The 17,766-nt window shown below is 39.1% G+C and overlaps 1 protein-coding gene across 1 annotated transcript; it reads right to left on the bottom strand.

The window, feature by feature from the left end:
• Nucleotides 1-747: 747 nt before the first annotated feature.
• Nucleotides 748-1,107, bottom strand: LOC142167175 (uncharacterized). Its single transcript, XM_075227335.1, has one exon. The coding sequence runs from the start codon at nucleotides 1,105-1,107 to the stop codon at nucleotides 748-750; it is 360 nt and encodes a 119-aa protein (XP_075083436.1).
• Nucleotides 1,108-17,766: the final 16,659 nt, after the last annotated feature.

Here is a 17,766-nt window from a genome sequence, read left to right as displayed (position 1 = left end):
ATATACCAACATTTATGGAGTTGCCCCAGTGGATGTCCTCATAGTGGTCCCATAACCCAATAAGGTGAATGATAACTTCTCATGCCATTGCCTATGATTGTCCACTATATTTCGCATAATCCTTTTATGTTTTTGTGGGCTGCTTCAACTGCTCCATTCATTTGCGGTTTGTAGGCAGTATAGTTGTGGTGGAAAATTCTGAACTTCTCGCAAATGTTTCTCATGAGATCACTGTTGAGATTAGTTGTATTGTCAGTGATGATTGACCCCTTGTATGTATGTAGGTGCTTCGACCCAAGATGAAACAGTGCCCATTTGATGCAACAGGCTCTATAGGTCCAATCACGTCCATGCCCCAAGCAGCAAATGGCCAAGGCGGACCCATTAACTCAACTCATTAGGCGAAACCCAGATGAAATCCCCGTGGATCTGGCATTGGTGACACTTCTGCAAATAGCGGATACTATAACTTTCCATGGTCATCCAAAAGTATATGGCTCTTAAGATCTTCTTGGCTAAGGTGAAGTCATTCATGTGGGGCCCACACGTTCCTGCATATATTTCTTCTAACAATCTGGTTGCTTCGATGGCATCTGCACATCTTAACAAACCCAAATATGGGGTCCTCCTATATAGGACTTCCCTATTGAGGAAAAAGTGATTTGCCAGCCTTCTGAGCTCTCACTTTTGACTATTAGTAGAGTTCTCTATATTCTCTTGATTCAAGGAACCTTTGACGTCGTAGTACTATGATTTACCATCTGGCTCTTCGTCTACATGAGAAAAGTACGCATGTTGATATCCGATCTCTATCTCGATAAGGTCGAAGTAATTCTTATTTGGATGCTTAATCATGGATGATAGGGTTGCAAGAGTGTCGGCAAACACGTTCTGAATCCTAGGAATATTCCTGAATTCGATCTTTGTGAAATTCTTGCATAACTCCTTTACACAGTGCAGGTATGCAAGGATCTTGACGTTCTTGGTAGTCCATTCTCCATGAACTTGATGTATCAATAGATCATATTCCCCTATGACCAAATACTTCCTGATGTTCATGTCGACTACCATCCTGATCTCGAGGATGCATGCTTCGTACTCGGCCATATTATTGGTGAGAGGGAACCTTATATTTGCTAATTTTGGGTAGTGTTGTCTTGATTTTGAAACTAGGACTGCCCCAATTCCTACTCCTTTGAATTTGCCGCTCCATCGAAGAACATTCTCCACCCTAGATATGACTATGCAATATCTTCTCCGGTGAACAACACTTCCACGTCTAGGAAGTACGTAGTGAGCAACTCGAAATCATTGACCACTGGATTCTTTGCGAGGTGGTCAGCTAAAGCTTGTCCTTTGATGGCCTTTTGTGTTATGTATAGAATGTCGAATTTTTTGAGAAGGATCTGCCATTTGGCTTGTTTTCCTGTAGGCATCGGCTTCTGAAAGATATACTTGAGCGGGTCGAGCCGGGACATTAAATGTGTGTTGTATGCTGACATGTAATGCCTCAATTTCTGGGTGATCCAAGTTAAAGCACAGCAAGTGCGCTCTATCAAAGTATATTTGGCCTCTAACGGTGTAAACTTTTTGCTTAAGTAGTAGATGACATGCTATTTTCTCCCGATTTAATCGTGTTTTCCCAACACGCATCCAAATACATTATCCAAGTCTAACAGGGATAATAACAGTGGCTTCCCAGGCTCGGTAGGAACCAGTACGAGTGGATTTGACAAGTACTCCTTAATTATGTTGAAGGCATTCTGACACTCTTTTGTCCATTTTGTAGTTGCATCTTTCTTTAGCAGCTTGAAGATAAAATTATTGTACACCGGGCTATGAAACGGTTGAAGTAATTCAGCCTACCTAGGAAACTCATACATCATTCTTGCTCTTGGGCGGTGGAAACTCTTGAATGGCTTTGATCTTTGAACGATCCAGTTCTATCCCTTTCCTGTTCACGATAAAACCTAGCAATTTTCCAGCAGGGATTCCGAATGCACATTTTGTAGGATTCAGCTTCAAACTATACCTCCGCAAATGTTCGAAAAACTTCTTTAGGTCATCCAAATGTTTTGAACTCTTCCGAGACTTGATGATAACATCATCCACATATACCTCGATTTCTTTGTGGATCATGTCGTGAAAAAAGGTTGTCATGGCCTTCATGTAAGTAACGCTAGCGTTTTTGAGGCAAAGTGGCATGACTATGTAGTAGTAGACTCCCCAAGGCATAGTGAACACTATCTTTTCTTCACCCTCTTCGTGCATCATGACCTGGTGGTACCCGGCGAAACAACCCACGAATGACTGCAGTTCATGTTTCGCGCAGTTGTTAATGAGGATATGAATATTTGGTAAAGGGAAATTGTCCTTCGGGCTGGCCTTGTTGATATCTCGATAATCAATACATATCCTGATCTTCCCATCCTTCTTGGGTACCGGGACGATATTTGCAAACTATATGGGATAAATGGTGACCCTTACTACGTTCGTATCTATTTGCTTAGTTACTTTTTCTTTTATTCTCAAACTCCAGTCTAGTTTGAACTTTCTTGGTTTTTATTTGACTGGCGGTCTAGCCGGGTCGATAGATAATCAATGCGAAACGATTTAAATGCTTAACCCAGGCATGTCATTATATAACCATATAAACACATCGATGTATTATCGTAGGAGCTCGACCAATTCTTCCTTCTTCTCTGCTTCCAGATGGATGTTGATTCGGGTTTCTTTTACATCTTCTTCTTATCTAGCTTTCCAGTTGTTCGATCTCTTGTGGGAGATTATTTGGCATCATACTTTTGTCGTATTCCTTTTAATCTAGATCGCTTTGCCTGAGGGTTTTGTTACATGTCATAATCGCGGAATGCGGGTTTTTATCATTTTGATTACTGGAAAAAAAAACTATGTATAAATGAAGCGATAAATACATTTGCAATAATTTTAAGAAAGTATTTCTTTCATTTCATCAAAATAGGAATGTCTGAGCGTTCAAAAAGGCAAATGACAAAAAAGTACAGACAAGGTTCAATCCTCAATTGACCGTGAATTATTTTCAAAAGTTTTACAATTCCACACTACCAAGGCTCTCGGTGAACCAAAGATGGGCTTGCGGTCCAATTCTGCAAGTCCTCTCCTAGTTCGGCATTCTGAATGGTCATTGTCTTGATATCAATTGGGTCATAGCATTCCTTAATCATGGTCACGAACAACCTTCTCATTACATCAACAATGTCGTCCTATGGTGTTGAGCTCTGACCCATTCCAGAAACAGGCTCTGGCATAAACGCTTTCTGCCTACTCGGCTCAATTATCTCATCTGATCGGACTCCCAGCCAGATTCTTGGTCTGTATCCGTACTTAATCATTTCTCTCATGGCCATCTTTGATCTATATGGTGATTGCATTCCCGGGTTTTGCTTGGTCTCTTCTCTTTTCGTGGTCTGTATAATCTCAACTGCATGGAAAGCGACCCTGTCTAATCCCTTTATGAACGGAACTGCATGTCCCAAATAAGCTGATTGGCTCCATTCGCCGTAGATTACGATCTCTTGACAACCCCATTCAAACTTAATGCACTGGTGTAGGTAGATGGGACTGCCCCTACCATGTGTATCCAAGGTCTTCCTAACAATAGGTTGTTTGAAGATGAGATATCCATCACTTGGAATAGTATGGGAGACTCAATTGGTCCAATTTGCAGAGCCAAATAAATATCTCTAATGAAGTCTTTCTGTGACCCATCAAAAGCTCTTACCCTCACATGGCTTTCCTTTACGTCTATCAAATGGATACCCAACTCTCGTATAGTAGAGAGTGGGCAGATATTGACTCCTGATCCTCCGTCAATAAGTACTCAGGACACCACCTTATCTGCATATTTGACAATGATGTGTAAAGCTTTGTTGTGACCCAAGCTTTCTATAGGAAGTTCATCTCTTCGACAGGTGATCGTATTTGATTCGACTATTTTTTTGATGGTTGTTGTCAGTGCCTCGCTGGTGATATTGCTCTGCACGCTCACCCCCGCTTAACACTTTCATCAAGGCATCTTTATGATTGTCAGAACTCATCAGTAAATCCATAATTGATATCTGTGCTGGGGATTTCTTCAGTTGTTCCTCCGCGGAGTATTCTTTGGTTGACATCTTCTTCCAGAATTCTGCGGCCTCCGAATCTGTTATATTCCTTTGCTGACTTTGTTCCCTTCCTAGATTTCCTCGGTTTACATCCTCATGAGCGTAACACCTCCCTGATATGGTCATTCTGTGAGCTGCTACAGAATCTGTCATCTTGGCCTTCCCTTTCTATTCTTATGTACATTGGACTGACTTCGACTCCCATCCTCTTCATCCCTGGTAGCAGCGGTAGACAGTTGCTGGTTAGTCTAGGCTATCACCATAGGTTTTTAACTATAGTGTGATCATTGGAGCCCTTCAAGGTGGGGCCTTGTAGCCTCAGGATTTTCCTATTGTGACGATGGTTCCTTTCAAGTCAAACTCTTAATCCAGTATGATCATATTAACTCCTTGATTCCGGCAATTTGGCAGTGCATTGTGGTTCACATTAGGCGGATCTGGGGTGCACTGAATGGCTCCACGTTTGATGAATGATTCAATTTCATTTTGCAGTCTGAAACAATCCTCGGTATCATGCTCCGGTATGTTTGAGTGGTACACACACCATTTAGTTACATCAAAATATTTTGAGGGATACTCGGGAACAGTTTCTTCTATCGGATGTATCAAATCTGTTCTCCTTAGTCTTTCAAATAATTGATCCAGACATTCAGCAATAAGGGTATAGCTTTTGGGGCCTCTCTCTTTAAAATTTGGACGAGGTCGGGGTGCATAGGTGGGTCCATTTTGATGAGTGGTAGTTCGAACTAGAGCGTATGGTCGTGGTGGATTTGGATTTGTATGGGCTCGAGTTAGGTTATGTGAAGTTTGGGATTGTAATATGGTTGTGTGTTGTATACCGAGGAGTAAGCAGGTGGGTGTGGGGAATGGGTGTTTGGAGAGTAGGAGGTGCTCCATGATGTAGATTAGACTGATAATAGGTAACGATCGCTGATGCCTATTCCTTTTTCTTCTTTCTGATACCTATTGATCCTGATTGGATTGCTTTACTAGCTACTTGTAATGTGGCTATGGATTGTATCTTGCCGGACTTTATACCTTCTTCTAAAATATCTCCCATTTTGACCAGTTTGGGGAATTTCTGCCCCATCATGCCCATCATTTTCTCAATGTAGATCCCTTCCTGAGCCTTGATGAAATACTTAGTCAGCTCACTGTCGTCTAACGGGGGTTGTGCCCTGGCAGCCTCTAACCTCCATCGACGTGCATATTCTTGAAATAATTCGGACGACTTCTTCTATATGTTTACCGGTGCAAACCTATCGGGGGTAATTTTTGTATTGAACCGGAAGCGATTAATGAAATCCTCCCCCATATCCTACCATTCCCTCTAGTTTCGGGGATCTTGGCAAGTATACCAAGTAAGTGCTTCCCCTGTCAAGCTCCTTATGAACTGCTTCATCCTTAACTTCTCGTTTCGTCCTACTCCAACTAGCTTATCGCAGTAGGGTCTCAAGTGTGCATGGGATCGCCTATACCATCAAAGATATCAAAATTTGGAGGCTTGTACCTTACTTGCATATCCACATCTGGATGGATAAATAGATCCTCAAAGTCTAGACTTTCGCTCCCTCGAGCGACCTGAAGGTTCTTCATTTATTTTCTCAATGCTCGTAATTGTTCAGACACTGATTCCTCCTCCTTATACTTAGCTTCCCTCTCTATTTCAATGTATTGATCGATGTTTTAAGGCATCCTGACCATGACAAGCGTTATGAAAGTGGGTTCTTAAATAGAATATACGGGAGGAACACATCGCTCATGTGCAGCAGTATGTGCCGCGAGTATGTGCTGGCTTTGGTTAGTGGTGAAAGCGATGCCATCCCAGAGAAGCAGTGTGAACTGTGTTTGTTGTAACTGGTGGATTTAGCAGCATTTGAATGTAATTTGGTATGTAAGGAGTGTGTATGAGAGGGTTTGGTGGGTTTGCAGGTGTTACTGGAGGTATAATCTCAGTGGTAGGGAGTGAAATCGGGGTATTGTTAGCTTGGCGAGTAGTGGAAGGAAAGTGGTAGGGGATTGAACCTAGAGAAGGAAAACGGGGTGGTTGTGGCAGCGTCGTCACAGCCACATGTGCCAATTCCCAAATGTAATTGTACTTCCTCCCTCAAAGATTCCATCTCCTGGGCCATCCTAGTAATATGTTCGTCATTCTTCATACCATCCTTTTCTCTCGATCGCCCCGGGCTATCATCTATTACCAGAGCATGTTCGGATAGAAAAGAAAAGGAAAGAAAAAGAAAAAGAACAACAGTCACTTTCACTATTTGCACAAGTAATAGTCACACAAGGCAGTTAGTTCACGTATTCAGGCAAGCACGTTTTCCTAATATCCACGAGACCTCTCTTTGCCGGAGGTAGGCTTAAGTAGCGAATATTTGACAAAAAATTAGGTTTGACAAAGATTCTAAGATAATTTTGATTTTCATTGTTAGTATTTCGATTGTAATAGGCGCGAGAAGAGGTTACATCATTGTTTCCAGCATTCAAAGAGTTACATGGGCTCAAACAAACTTGCCCTTAGGGAAATGAGAAAGTTCATGATAAAGATACATAGTGGGAAAGGGGGGAAATCAACCAACATCTAGTAACCATCCACGGAATCATTCCCCATTTTTTCTTCTTCTTTTGGTTCTTCCTTCGGGTCTTATTCAAATTCTTCTTATTCATCATTGAACTCACGTTCTTCCTTCGGGTCTTATCCAGTTCTATCTCACACTCAATCTGGATACACATAGCTACCCGGACATCATCCTTGGCAGGTGATAGCATGTGATCAATTTATCCCGGGACCACCTGGTGGTGCATGGAGGTAGTCACGAGGTAGTGTGGCAAGATCTCAAAGCATCAAGAAACCACTAATCGGGCATGGTGACTGGTAGTATCGACTTCCTCCCAGTAAATGGCAATTCTATGAAACTTGTAACTTCTTCCAACATTGGCACTAATTCACAATGTTACGACCCCAATTTTTCTCCATAGGATGTCATGATGACACCTAGTCTCTACGACTAGGTAAGCCATTCAATATAATTTGACAGAAATAATAATCAAAATACTAAAAACAAGTCTGATAAACTAATATAAACTCCTGAAATAGAATCTCAACAATATACTCCCCAAAAATCGGTGGAACTGAGTCATAAGTTCTACAGAGTAAGCAAAACTGTCTACTAAACCACTATATGAATGAAAAGTACAATAGTAGTACAAGTAAAGGAAGGTGACTCTGAGGCATGCAGACGTGGATCAAGTGTACATTGAAGTCTCCAATAAACAACAACTCAAATCAAATCTAGCATCTTGTACGAGCATACGTACCTGGATCTGCACAAAAGGATGTGCAGAAGCATAGTATGAGTACACCACAATGGTACCCAGTAAGTATCAAGCATAACCTCGGTAGAGTAGTGAAGAGGCCAGGTCAAGACATCTACTAGGATATAAATAAATAGTATGAAAACATAATAAGGATAAATAATGGAAGGCGGAGAAATAACTGATACGAAACAAGTCAATAGCATGAACTAATACCGGAATTTTAAGCACGGTAATAACATAAAGAAATCAATTAAAGAGAACCACAACGATCATATACAAACAATAATTGAAAAAACAAGGAAGAACAAAATAACAAGAAGTGTTCCCACCAAAACTCTTTGCAACATGAGATAAACCACAAGAATAACAATGAGGTGCTGCCTCGTGTACAATATGAATCACAACTGAGGTACCGCCTCGTATTCACATTTCTCAATTTCAATCACAGTCTTTCCTAATACTGCCGTGTGAGCCTTACATTTAAATAGGTTTTTAAAATAGTTTTCCCGAAATAGCTACACGCTCTTTAGCCCGCCTTATGCTTCATGTAGTTTCCCTACAAGCAACATGCACATAAGTCCAACCTTATACCGCCCCATGTACATTAACCCCAAGCCTTATACTGCCGCATGCGCGTCAATATCACATCATAATAACAACTAGCACCACAAGTTTCCATATATCACAACTTGCCAACAATCAAGAATATCAATGTTTCCACAATAATAGACCATGGCTCCGACACAATGTGTACAAAAATATTAACAACAACAATGAATGTAAAATGCTGAACAAGAAAGTTGTCTCAATAATAAACAATTTTGCCTCAACGTGATACCGGCTTTCACAACTTCAACACCAATAACTTAACAATGAGAGAGATAAATGACTTCAAATAATGAGAATCAACAATGAAAAAGATAATATGAACAATAACTTCAAATAATGATAATCAACCATGAAGAGATAGTATGTAACAATAAAAGAGGCAATAAGTTCAACTAAAGAATGAGAGCAATTTATCAATCAGGATGTATAACAAGTGTTAACAAAATCATTTAAGACATGTTAGGACTATGAGAATCTAGAACATGATATGACAATTAAATTAAGGCATGGGAGGAGTCTAAGTAGCCTAAACCGGTTAAATACCACGTTCAACCCGTGTACCTACTCGTTGTATGGGTTAGAGTTCTTTTGAGAACTCGGCAGTCCCAATTATAATACATGTTCAAGAAAGATAGAAAGTCATTAGATGTGTTATTATATGCACATAACTATATATGAAATAAGCTACTAAAGGGCCTAAAATAATTATAACAATCAATAGTAATCCGAATTATGAAAATTATACTAATGTGGGTTCACATATGGCAAAGTGATTCATATTGAAAACCTTTAGTTATCATTAAATACTAAACCTAAAGGGAATAATAAATTTTAACAGATTAGAGGCTAAGGGTTGAATTCCATTCAAGGCCAAGGCACTCTTTGGATCCCTAACACTTCAAAGTTCCTAAGGGTCTCAAGGCCCAGGGCAGTGCTTGTGTCAGGGAGAGTAACGTAACCAGGAAATCAACTCTACTCCTAAATACCCCTAACCACTCACACCCATTCTTCCCTACAGGTTTAAGTGCCAATGAGGTGCTTCAATGTAAATCCCAATATCACAGTGATACCATACCACAGAAGTATATATACATTCTGTCAAAAGTAGAACACTATAAGATTACACGACAGCCAATTGTCCTGGTGTAACCATAATCTAACAAAAGTACATGATTCAGTGTGAATGATATGTTACTCAGGCTCAAACGGAATCAGTTTCAAACACACATAGAGACAAAGGCATTATCAGATTACGGGTAGGGAACCAAACAACTGAGATCACATATTTTAGGAGTAAAGTAAATGCATCTTTAAAGTCCATGGGCACAGATACATTTCCCCTAACAACCTTCAATTAGATTAATCAAAGATTGGTTATGACTAAGTTTTAACTTCTAGCATATATACAAGTTAGAAATTCCAATTGAAACTTCTAAAGAGTATTAACAAAGATATAGACTAAAAGTTTCGGTTAAACTTTTAAGGAGTATTAGGAGAATGCAGATTAACAACTACAGTTAGAGACATATTACAAATCAACCACTAAAATTGATACTTTCTAAAGAGTGCTAATATAGATACATGTTAACAACTTAAATTAGAGATACAAATCAATAACTTAAATTAGAAGGTACAAGTTAATGACTTCAATTAGAACCACCAAAGAATATTAATAGAGATACAAACCATCAACCATAATTAGAACTTCTACAGGTACTAACAGAGATACAAACTACAATAAGAACTTCTAAAAGGTATTAACAGGGTCACATATTCACAACTTAAATTGTAACTTCTAAGAGTATTAACAATAATGCAAATTAACAAACTGCAATTAGAACTTCTAAAATACATTAACAGAGTCACATATTCACAACTTCAGTTAGGACTTCTAAGATTATTAACAGAAGCTCAGGCTATCTGTCCTGCTTTACTCCAAAACCAATGGCATGATTATTTCTTTCTAAGAGTTTTTTACTTCACACTAATCTCATTGAGAATAAAGCATGATGTTATATTCAATCAGTAGCAACGGGAGATTCACCTAAAGTTCATAAGCTAAGTCTGGTTTGTTCATGTAAGCTTGGTGAAATTCTAAGGACAACATAGGCATATACATGGTTATGGAAGGCAAGAAGAAGTATTGAAGAATCAAGATGAGTGTAGGATCGCAAGAACACACACATGGGACATTTAGCAAGTGTCATATTACTTCAAAATGAGTGTGTTATCATCATCAAGCTAACAGTGTCACCATATGAGCTTCAGAAAAGGGGTAGGGGTATCATCACATTGGGAACATTTGTTAAGAATGTCAAGTATGGAGTTTCAGGTATAATGAAACTTAGTTTAAGAACTTTAGGTCAACAAATAGAATATCAGAATATACGCAAACCTTATGGCTTAAGTCAAGTATATGGTAGCCTTCAAAATATACACAAAGATGATGCAGGATTCTAGTCAGCTCAAAAAATGGTTACATAGTGTGATTCAAACAGCCATGGATCTAATCAGATGATTAATTACCTTCTAAGAGTTAATAAAATTATAGAGGCATGCCAAAAAGAAGAGATAGGTTCAATGTCATGAACTGATGTTCCAAAACTAAGATGACAGACTTATTCTATTACTAGCAAGTCCATATTTTCATTTAAGTCTAGCTTATCAGGTGAATCATTATAAAATGCAAATAGTTGCCAAAGTAGACTTGTTTAACAATCATGATAATACTAATAGAACATCAGGGAAATCCAAAACTAAAATATCAGGATAGTTTAAGAGTTGTTAGGATGTTTTCAAAACTTAAAAAAAGAGATAGGTCATCAAGTGTCATTGGGATCAATGCATAATTCTAATTTCAATAACTTATAGAGTTCATTATCTAAGAATCTATCTAACAGTCGTTAAAAAAATAGATAAAACAATCAAACATGAACACATTGCTAACAACATCATTCAGTAAGAGGTAATTGGACAATTCATACTTAGTAATTTAAACAAACAAAAGAAGAACATGGTTGAGGTTTTACTGACCTCCTCTGGGGCAGCAAACCAAACGAGTATTCAAATTAGCCATTTGGGAAGCCAAAAGCTTAGGCTTTCAATCAGTAAACTAACTCAAAAATAAAAAGAAAGGGAGAAGCAATGGTTGAATAAAAACTCGAACATCAATCAAAAATTCCATAATAATACTATACTGTATTAATTTCTCAGATGTTAGGTGTAGTTGGTGTGTCCTGTGAGAGCATTTAAGGCTGCTATTTATAGTGGCCATTGAGCCTTAGTGTTTCAACAGATTCAAGTAATGGTAGTAGAGAGTGATGATGAACTGATGATGTGAGCATAGTCGAGTAAAATCAGAAAGAATAGAGGTTAGAGCAGTGATAGTGTTTACCTGAGATGGGAAAACTGTCCGTTGAAAGCAAAAGCCACCAGATAAAAGCCCCAATGTCCAGAGGTCGCTACACTTGACCTCTGGACCAAGAATAATGATGATAACACTAAAGAGATAGTCATGCATGCCATAGATTTAATAATGCATAAGAGAAATCTGGCGATTTGATGTTGCATCGTTTAATCTAGGGTTTCAAATTTAGGCTTTTGAATTTCTAGTGATGAAACAGGAAGGGAATCGGCGAGAATCACGACTGGTCGAGACAAAAGGGATGATTTTATGGTTGATTCAGGACCTTGCACGAATTCGTGCAAGGTTTGTGATTGATTTGTTTCAGTGAGTTGAGAGAAGGAGGAGGGGTTGTTCAACGTTAGAATGATTAGGGTTAGTGGGAATAAGGGTGGTCGTCTTTAGGTTAAGCTTTAGGAGATTAGATCTGGGCCGTTGATCTCAAAGATTAACGGTCCTAATAATTTGGGATTAAATTGTTTTATGGAGAATTTTAGTTCCGTTAGATCCTTGTGATCCAATGGTTAGGATTAAATCTTCTGGGCGTTTTTAAAATTAAAGAGGAAATAGAGTTATAAATCGTGAACCGTTGATCTAAGAAACGGACGGGCCAAGTGAATTGTGTTTGTTTTTTGAGTGTGGGAGATGGGTGACAAGGCAAGCTCTAGATGGTCGAATGGTGATGGCAAGGATTGCCAACTTCCAATCAAGGGGTTGTTTGGACTGGGTATTTTCGGACATGGGCTTGTGTTTTGGGCTAGATTTGATTTTAAAAATGGCCATTCTGTTGTTTAATTGAAGAGTTGCAATTATAGCCCTTTGGCTTTTAACCCTTTAGAAATTAATTTAAATAAACTTAATTATTTTCAATAAAATGTAAAAAATTAAAATTATCAAATATATTACTAATTATTGTAATTATTTATTTATAAAATACCTTGTTTTCTAAATTGTAACACTAATTCCGAATTATTAGTACAGTAATCTAATTAATTAGAAATTAAGGAGTAATTCATTAAATTAATCATAAAGTTTATGTGATGTATATGAAAACTATTTTATTAATCTAAAAATAGTAAGCATGGTATATTTATAATTATAATTATAACATCAAATTATCAATTTAAAAATTACTAATACTAAATTAAATTTGTAAAAATAAGTATTATTGATTGAAAATATTTTCAAAACATTCATTGTAAATTATTAAGTATAAATAAATTAATTTTAAAATGGAGGGTCAAAATTGGCCCTCAACAACTACTATTTTGATTACCTCTGAGAAGGAGAGTGAGGAGATACATTGATGGTCTCCACCACGGTATTCACCTTGCTATGGCTAGGGAGGCAGAGACCGCAACTTTATTTCACCATGCTACGGGGTAGGGATAAAAGGTCCCGACATTCAGGTCGCTTCAGTCTCATCTGGAGGCCGAGGTCGATTTAGTAGAGGCCATTCTAGGAGGACAGCTTATCATATGCCGCCACCTAGTCGAGGAGCTCATGTGAAGTCTTCATTTAGTGCACTTCCAACATAGAGTTCTCATTGCGCTCCAGCTATTCAGAGTTCATATGTACTAGATTCTTCTTATGGATATTCTGGTTCGTGAGGTCCGATTGAGGCCCCCCAGTCAGTTTCGGTCAAAGCTTACTACGAGTATGAAGATTTAGGGCACATAGGAAATACTTCCAGGGTTGCCATAGAGGTTTAGGGCAGCAGGAAAGTCAGACAATAATTCCTACGCCGGTTGCTACACCAGCCGCTCCACTAGCTCGGGATGGAGTTCATCTAGGAAGAGGTCATCCAAGAGGTGGAGCTAGGTCTAGTAGGTTAGTCTAGATGCTATGCATTCCCATGGAGGACCGAGGCTGTAGCTTCTGAAGCAGTTATTATAGGTATTTTTTCTGTGAGTCATAGAGATGGTTCAGTATTTATTTATGTAACGACCCAACCGGTCGTTTTGAGCTTCAACAATCAGTTCAGTGGTTCAGGGTCTTGAATCACTTCACACTCTGTATTATGACTTGTGTGATTGGTCAGTTTTGATTTTCGGATGTTCCGGGGTGAATTTGGATGAGCGATTCTCACTTTATAAGCTTAAGTTAAAAATATTGACCGAGATTTGACTTTTATGAAAACGACTCTGAAACAGTATTTTGATGGCTCCAATAGGTTGATATCATGATTTTGGACTTGCGCGTTTGCCTGTAATCGAATTCGGAGGTCCGTAGGTTAATTTGTATTGTTTTCTCGAAAGTTGGCAATTTAAAGGTTTAGAATTTTTAAAAGTTTGATGATAGGTTGACTTCATTGATATCGTGTCTAGATTTATTATTTTTCGGGACTTGGAATAGGTCTGGTTTGTCATTTGGAACTTATCCACAAAGTTTGGTGTCATTCCGAGTTGATTTGATAGGAATCGGACGCGCGGTTGTGTTTTTAGAAGTTTTTGAGTTTCATGTTGACTTCATGTGTTTTGAGGTCCGATTCTTGATTTCGGTTATTATTTTGATGATTTGATCACACGAGCGAGTTTGAGTTATGTTTTTAGACTTGTGTTAATGTTCGTTTGGAGCCCCAATGGCTCAGGTGAGTTTCAGACGCATTTCGGAGAGTTGATTGGAGATTCAGATTTTTGCTCGTGCTCAGATCTCGCATTTGCAAAAAATATGTCGCATTTGCGGGCTTCTTCATTGCATTTTCGAAGAGTATTGTGGCCTGAAGAGTTTATATTTTCCAACTCCCCATCGCATTTGCGATACTGGCCCGGGCTGGGCATTGGTCGTATTTGTGATCACTTGGATCGTGTTCGCGGAAATACACAGTTTGCAATTGTGAGATAATCATCGCATTTGCTATGACAGCAGGAGTGTGAGGGATGTCGCTTCCCAGGTCGCATTTGCGACACCTGCAACTGGACAAATATTGAGGGACGAGATATTTTGGTCTCATTTTCATATTTTAGAACCCTAAACTCAGTAGGAGGCGATTTGAAGAGGAATTTTCATCAATATATCTTAGATTTTAAAATCAAAATCATGTGAATCAAAGTCGACTTTAGAGAAACTTTGTCTATGTTTTAGAAAATGAGAATTTGAGTTTTGAAAGTCGATTTAGCCTCGACTTTTGAAACTAATCACATATATGAACTTGTGGGGTCATGGATAGTCGGAATCTACCATTGGACCCGGATTTTGACCGGGCGAGCCTCGAGTTGACTTTTGTTATCTTTTGAGGAATTGTGTAAAGATCATTCCTTTAATTATTGGAATTGATTTATCTTGCATTATTTGGTGTTATTGAGTCGATTTTTATTAGATTTGAGCTAAGCAGAGGTTAATTGTAAATTAAAAGCTATTTTTGAGTATTGATTGAGGGCTTTTGAGGTAAGTAAATTGCCTAACGTTGTGTGATGGAACTACCCCATCGGGATTGATTTGTTTGCTCTATTTGAACTACGTAAAAAATGTGTACCCGAGGTGACGAGTATGTACACGACTTATATGTGGAAATTTGGTTGTTTAGTCTAGTAGGTTTCTTATGTACATTAAAATGAAGTTTCCTTAACATGTTATCTCCTCCATTGCTAAATTTACCCTTATATGTCTTATTTGAAGTTGATTGGTTCATGTTCTATCCTTTATTGCCAAATATACTCTTATACGCCTTAATTGAAGTTGTTTCCTCTTTTATTGCCATGTTATCTCTTCCGTAGTTGATTATCCTTAATTGAATTTATTGTTACCTCTTCCATTATTGACTTTCCCTTCTTTGAAGTAATTGTCACGCGTGGCAAGACAAGGGGGCCTATGTCGGGGATGATTTGTGAAGACTTGTGATGTCCTAGGGGCTTTGTTATTGATGATATTTTTGTAGTGGTGTGCCTACCTTGTGTGAGTTATGCATTTTACATTTTGTTGTGTTGTTTTCTATGTGCCATTAATTGTCTCTGATCTTGCTTGTTTACTCGAATTGTGATAGAATACTTGCACAAGCATACAATGTAGTTAGTCACTCATACTAGTCCCAGAAGATGAATCTTGATATTTATTGATCATTTACATATATTCTTGTATACATGCCTTCTGTGTGAGTTGTACCATTGGCACGTGAGTTGTCAGTGTAGATATGAGATATTTTTGTTATTGGCACGTGATTTGTTCGTGCAGTTATGAGTTATTGTTATTGCTGGCATGTGAGTTGTCCATGCATCACGTGAGTTAGCCGTGCGGTTGTGATTTGTAACGTGGGCCCAAGATGCTAAGTGATTAGGGTTCGTGATTTGGGACCCATGATTTGTGATTGAGAGGTATGGTACCTCGGGCAAAGTGTTGAATAAATCTTGTGTGAAAGCGGTTGTTCTTATTGAGTTGTTACTTGTTTTCCTTTAATTGGTGTCACCGGACTTAAACTGTATTTTGATTACTTTATGGCGTTATTACATGTTGGCTCATAATTGTTAATTGTTGTTCTAGTTCTTATTGCAAGTATTGTAGAAGCATTATTATTATGTTTAGCGTTATATTATTCCCTGTTAGTTTCACCCTCACAATTGTACAGGTTATTATGTCTAGTAGGTGTCTCGACTGTTCCTTGTCACTACTCCACCGAGGTTAATCTTGATACTTACTGGGTACCGCTTTGGTGTATGCATGCTACACATTTTGCACATTTTTGTGCAGATCCAAGTACTTCAGAGTTTGTTGATCATTAGCTAGCTGATCGGGCATTGCTGTGGAGACTCAAAGTATACCTGTCGTCGCGTTTGCAGGCCTTAGAGTCACCTTCTAAAGTTTATTTCGTACTATTTATTTCTATTCCGGAACATTTGTACTTTGAGATTTTCTAGTGAACTCAATAGAGCATATGACTTGTACAACTGGTTTTGGGATATTGTATCGTACTTGGGATCATTGGCTTATTATAGAAATTTCTGTTTCATGCTTAATAGTCGATTGGTTAAAATCTGTAATAAATTCAGTAAGTGTTAGGCTTGCCTAGTCTTGGAGACTAGGTTCCATCATGACATCCTACAGAGGGAAATTTGGGGTGGTGACAAGTTGGTATTATAGCTCTAGGTTCATAGGTGCTACACGTCATGAGCAAGTTTAGTAGAGTCTTGCGGATCGGTACGAAAATGTTTGTACTTATCTTCGAGAGGCTACAGAACTATTAGGAAACTTCGCATACTTCATTCCTATCGTGCAAGTTTATTGATTTCAGAGTTTGAGCCTTCGTCATTTTATTCTCTCACAAATGGTGAGAATACGAGTTACAGTTACTAATGACGCTAGCCGTAGAACTAGTGTTTCTAGGGGCCGTGGCAGAGGCAGAGGCTGAGGAGGAGCAAGTGCCAGAGTAGCATCTGAGTAGCCACCATTAGCTCCGATTGGGGGACAGGCACCGGAGGTGCCTGTTGCTACCCCGGGACTTCAACATACTTTAGCACAGTTCCTGAGCATGTTTGATACATTGGCTCAGGCAGGATTGATTCCGATTGCACCCATTACTTCTAAAACCGGGAGAGGATCTCAGACTCCCACCGCTCGTACTCCAAAGCAGTAGGTCCACATTGGTCAGGTTCCAGGTGTCATGCCAACACGGCCTATTATTCCAGTTCAGCCTGAGGTCAGACCAGGGGCATCTGAGGAGGAGCAGCTGAGACTTGAGAGATTCAAGAAGTATCATCCTCCTACTTTCAGTGGCTTAGCTTCAAAGGATGCACACAATTTTCTAGAGAAGTGTCATCGTATTCTCCGCACCATGTGTATTGTGGAGAGGAGCGGGGTTGATTTTAGTACGTTCCAGCTGTCAGGAGAAGTGTATCTGTTGTGGCGGGCTTATAAGGAGGGTAGCCCAGCCGATGCAGCTTCACTTTCATGGACTCAATTTTCAGAGATATTCTTGAGAGAGTTTGTTCCCCAGTCCCTTCGGGATGCATGGCACACACAGTTCGAGCAGCTGCGCCAGGGTACCATGTCAGTATCAGAGTATCTTGTTAGATTTAGTGATTTGTCCAGGCACGCACCTTCTTTGGTTTCTACAGTTAGAGAGCGAGTCCACAAATTCATTGAGGGGCTCAGTTATGATATTCGATTTTTGTTGGTCAGCCAGTTCAGTTGGCACTTCAGGCATTACGTGGTGCTTCGAATATCCATAGGTCCAAGAGTACCTATACCGGACAGCTTCGATAGCCACGTCAGTGGAGAGGTTGCTTAGAGTGTTGAGATACCATCCACATGGTGAGAAATTATCCCAGACTCCTGACAGATGTGTCACAGAGAGGTATT

This window comes from Nicotiana tabacum, chromosome 12, assembly GCF_000715075.1.
Source record: "Nicotiana tabacum cultivar K326 chromosome 12, ASM71507v2, whole genome shotgun sequence".
NCBI lineage: Eukaryota > Viridiplantae > Streptophyta > Magnoliopsida > Solanales > Solanaceae > Nicotiana > Nicotiana tabacum.
The sequence above is the reverse complement of the archived record's forward strand: the minus strand, read 5'-3'. Positions and strand labels throughout refer to the sequence as shown.

What these genes read in the sequence shown, in the direction of transcription:
- LOC142167175 (XM_075227335.1), bottom strand. Translation starts at nt 1,107, where the DNA reads ATGGCCGAGTACGAAGCATGCATCCTCGAGATCAGGATGGTAGTCGAC.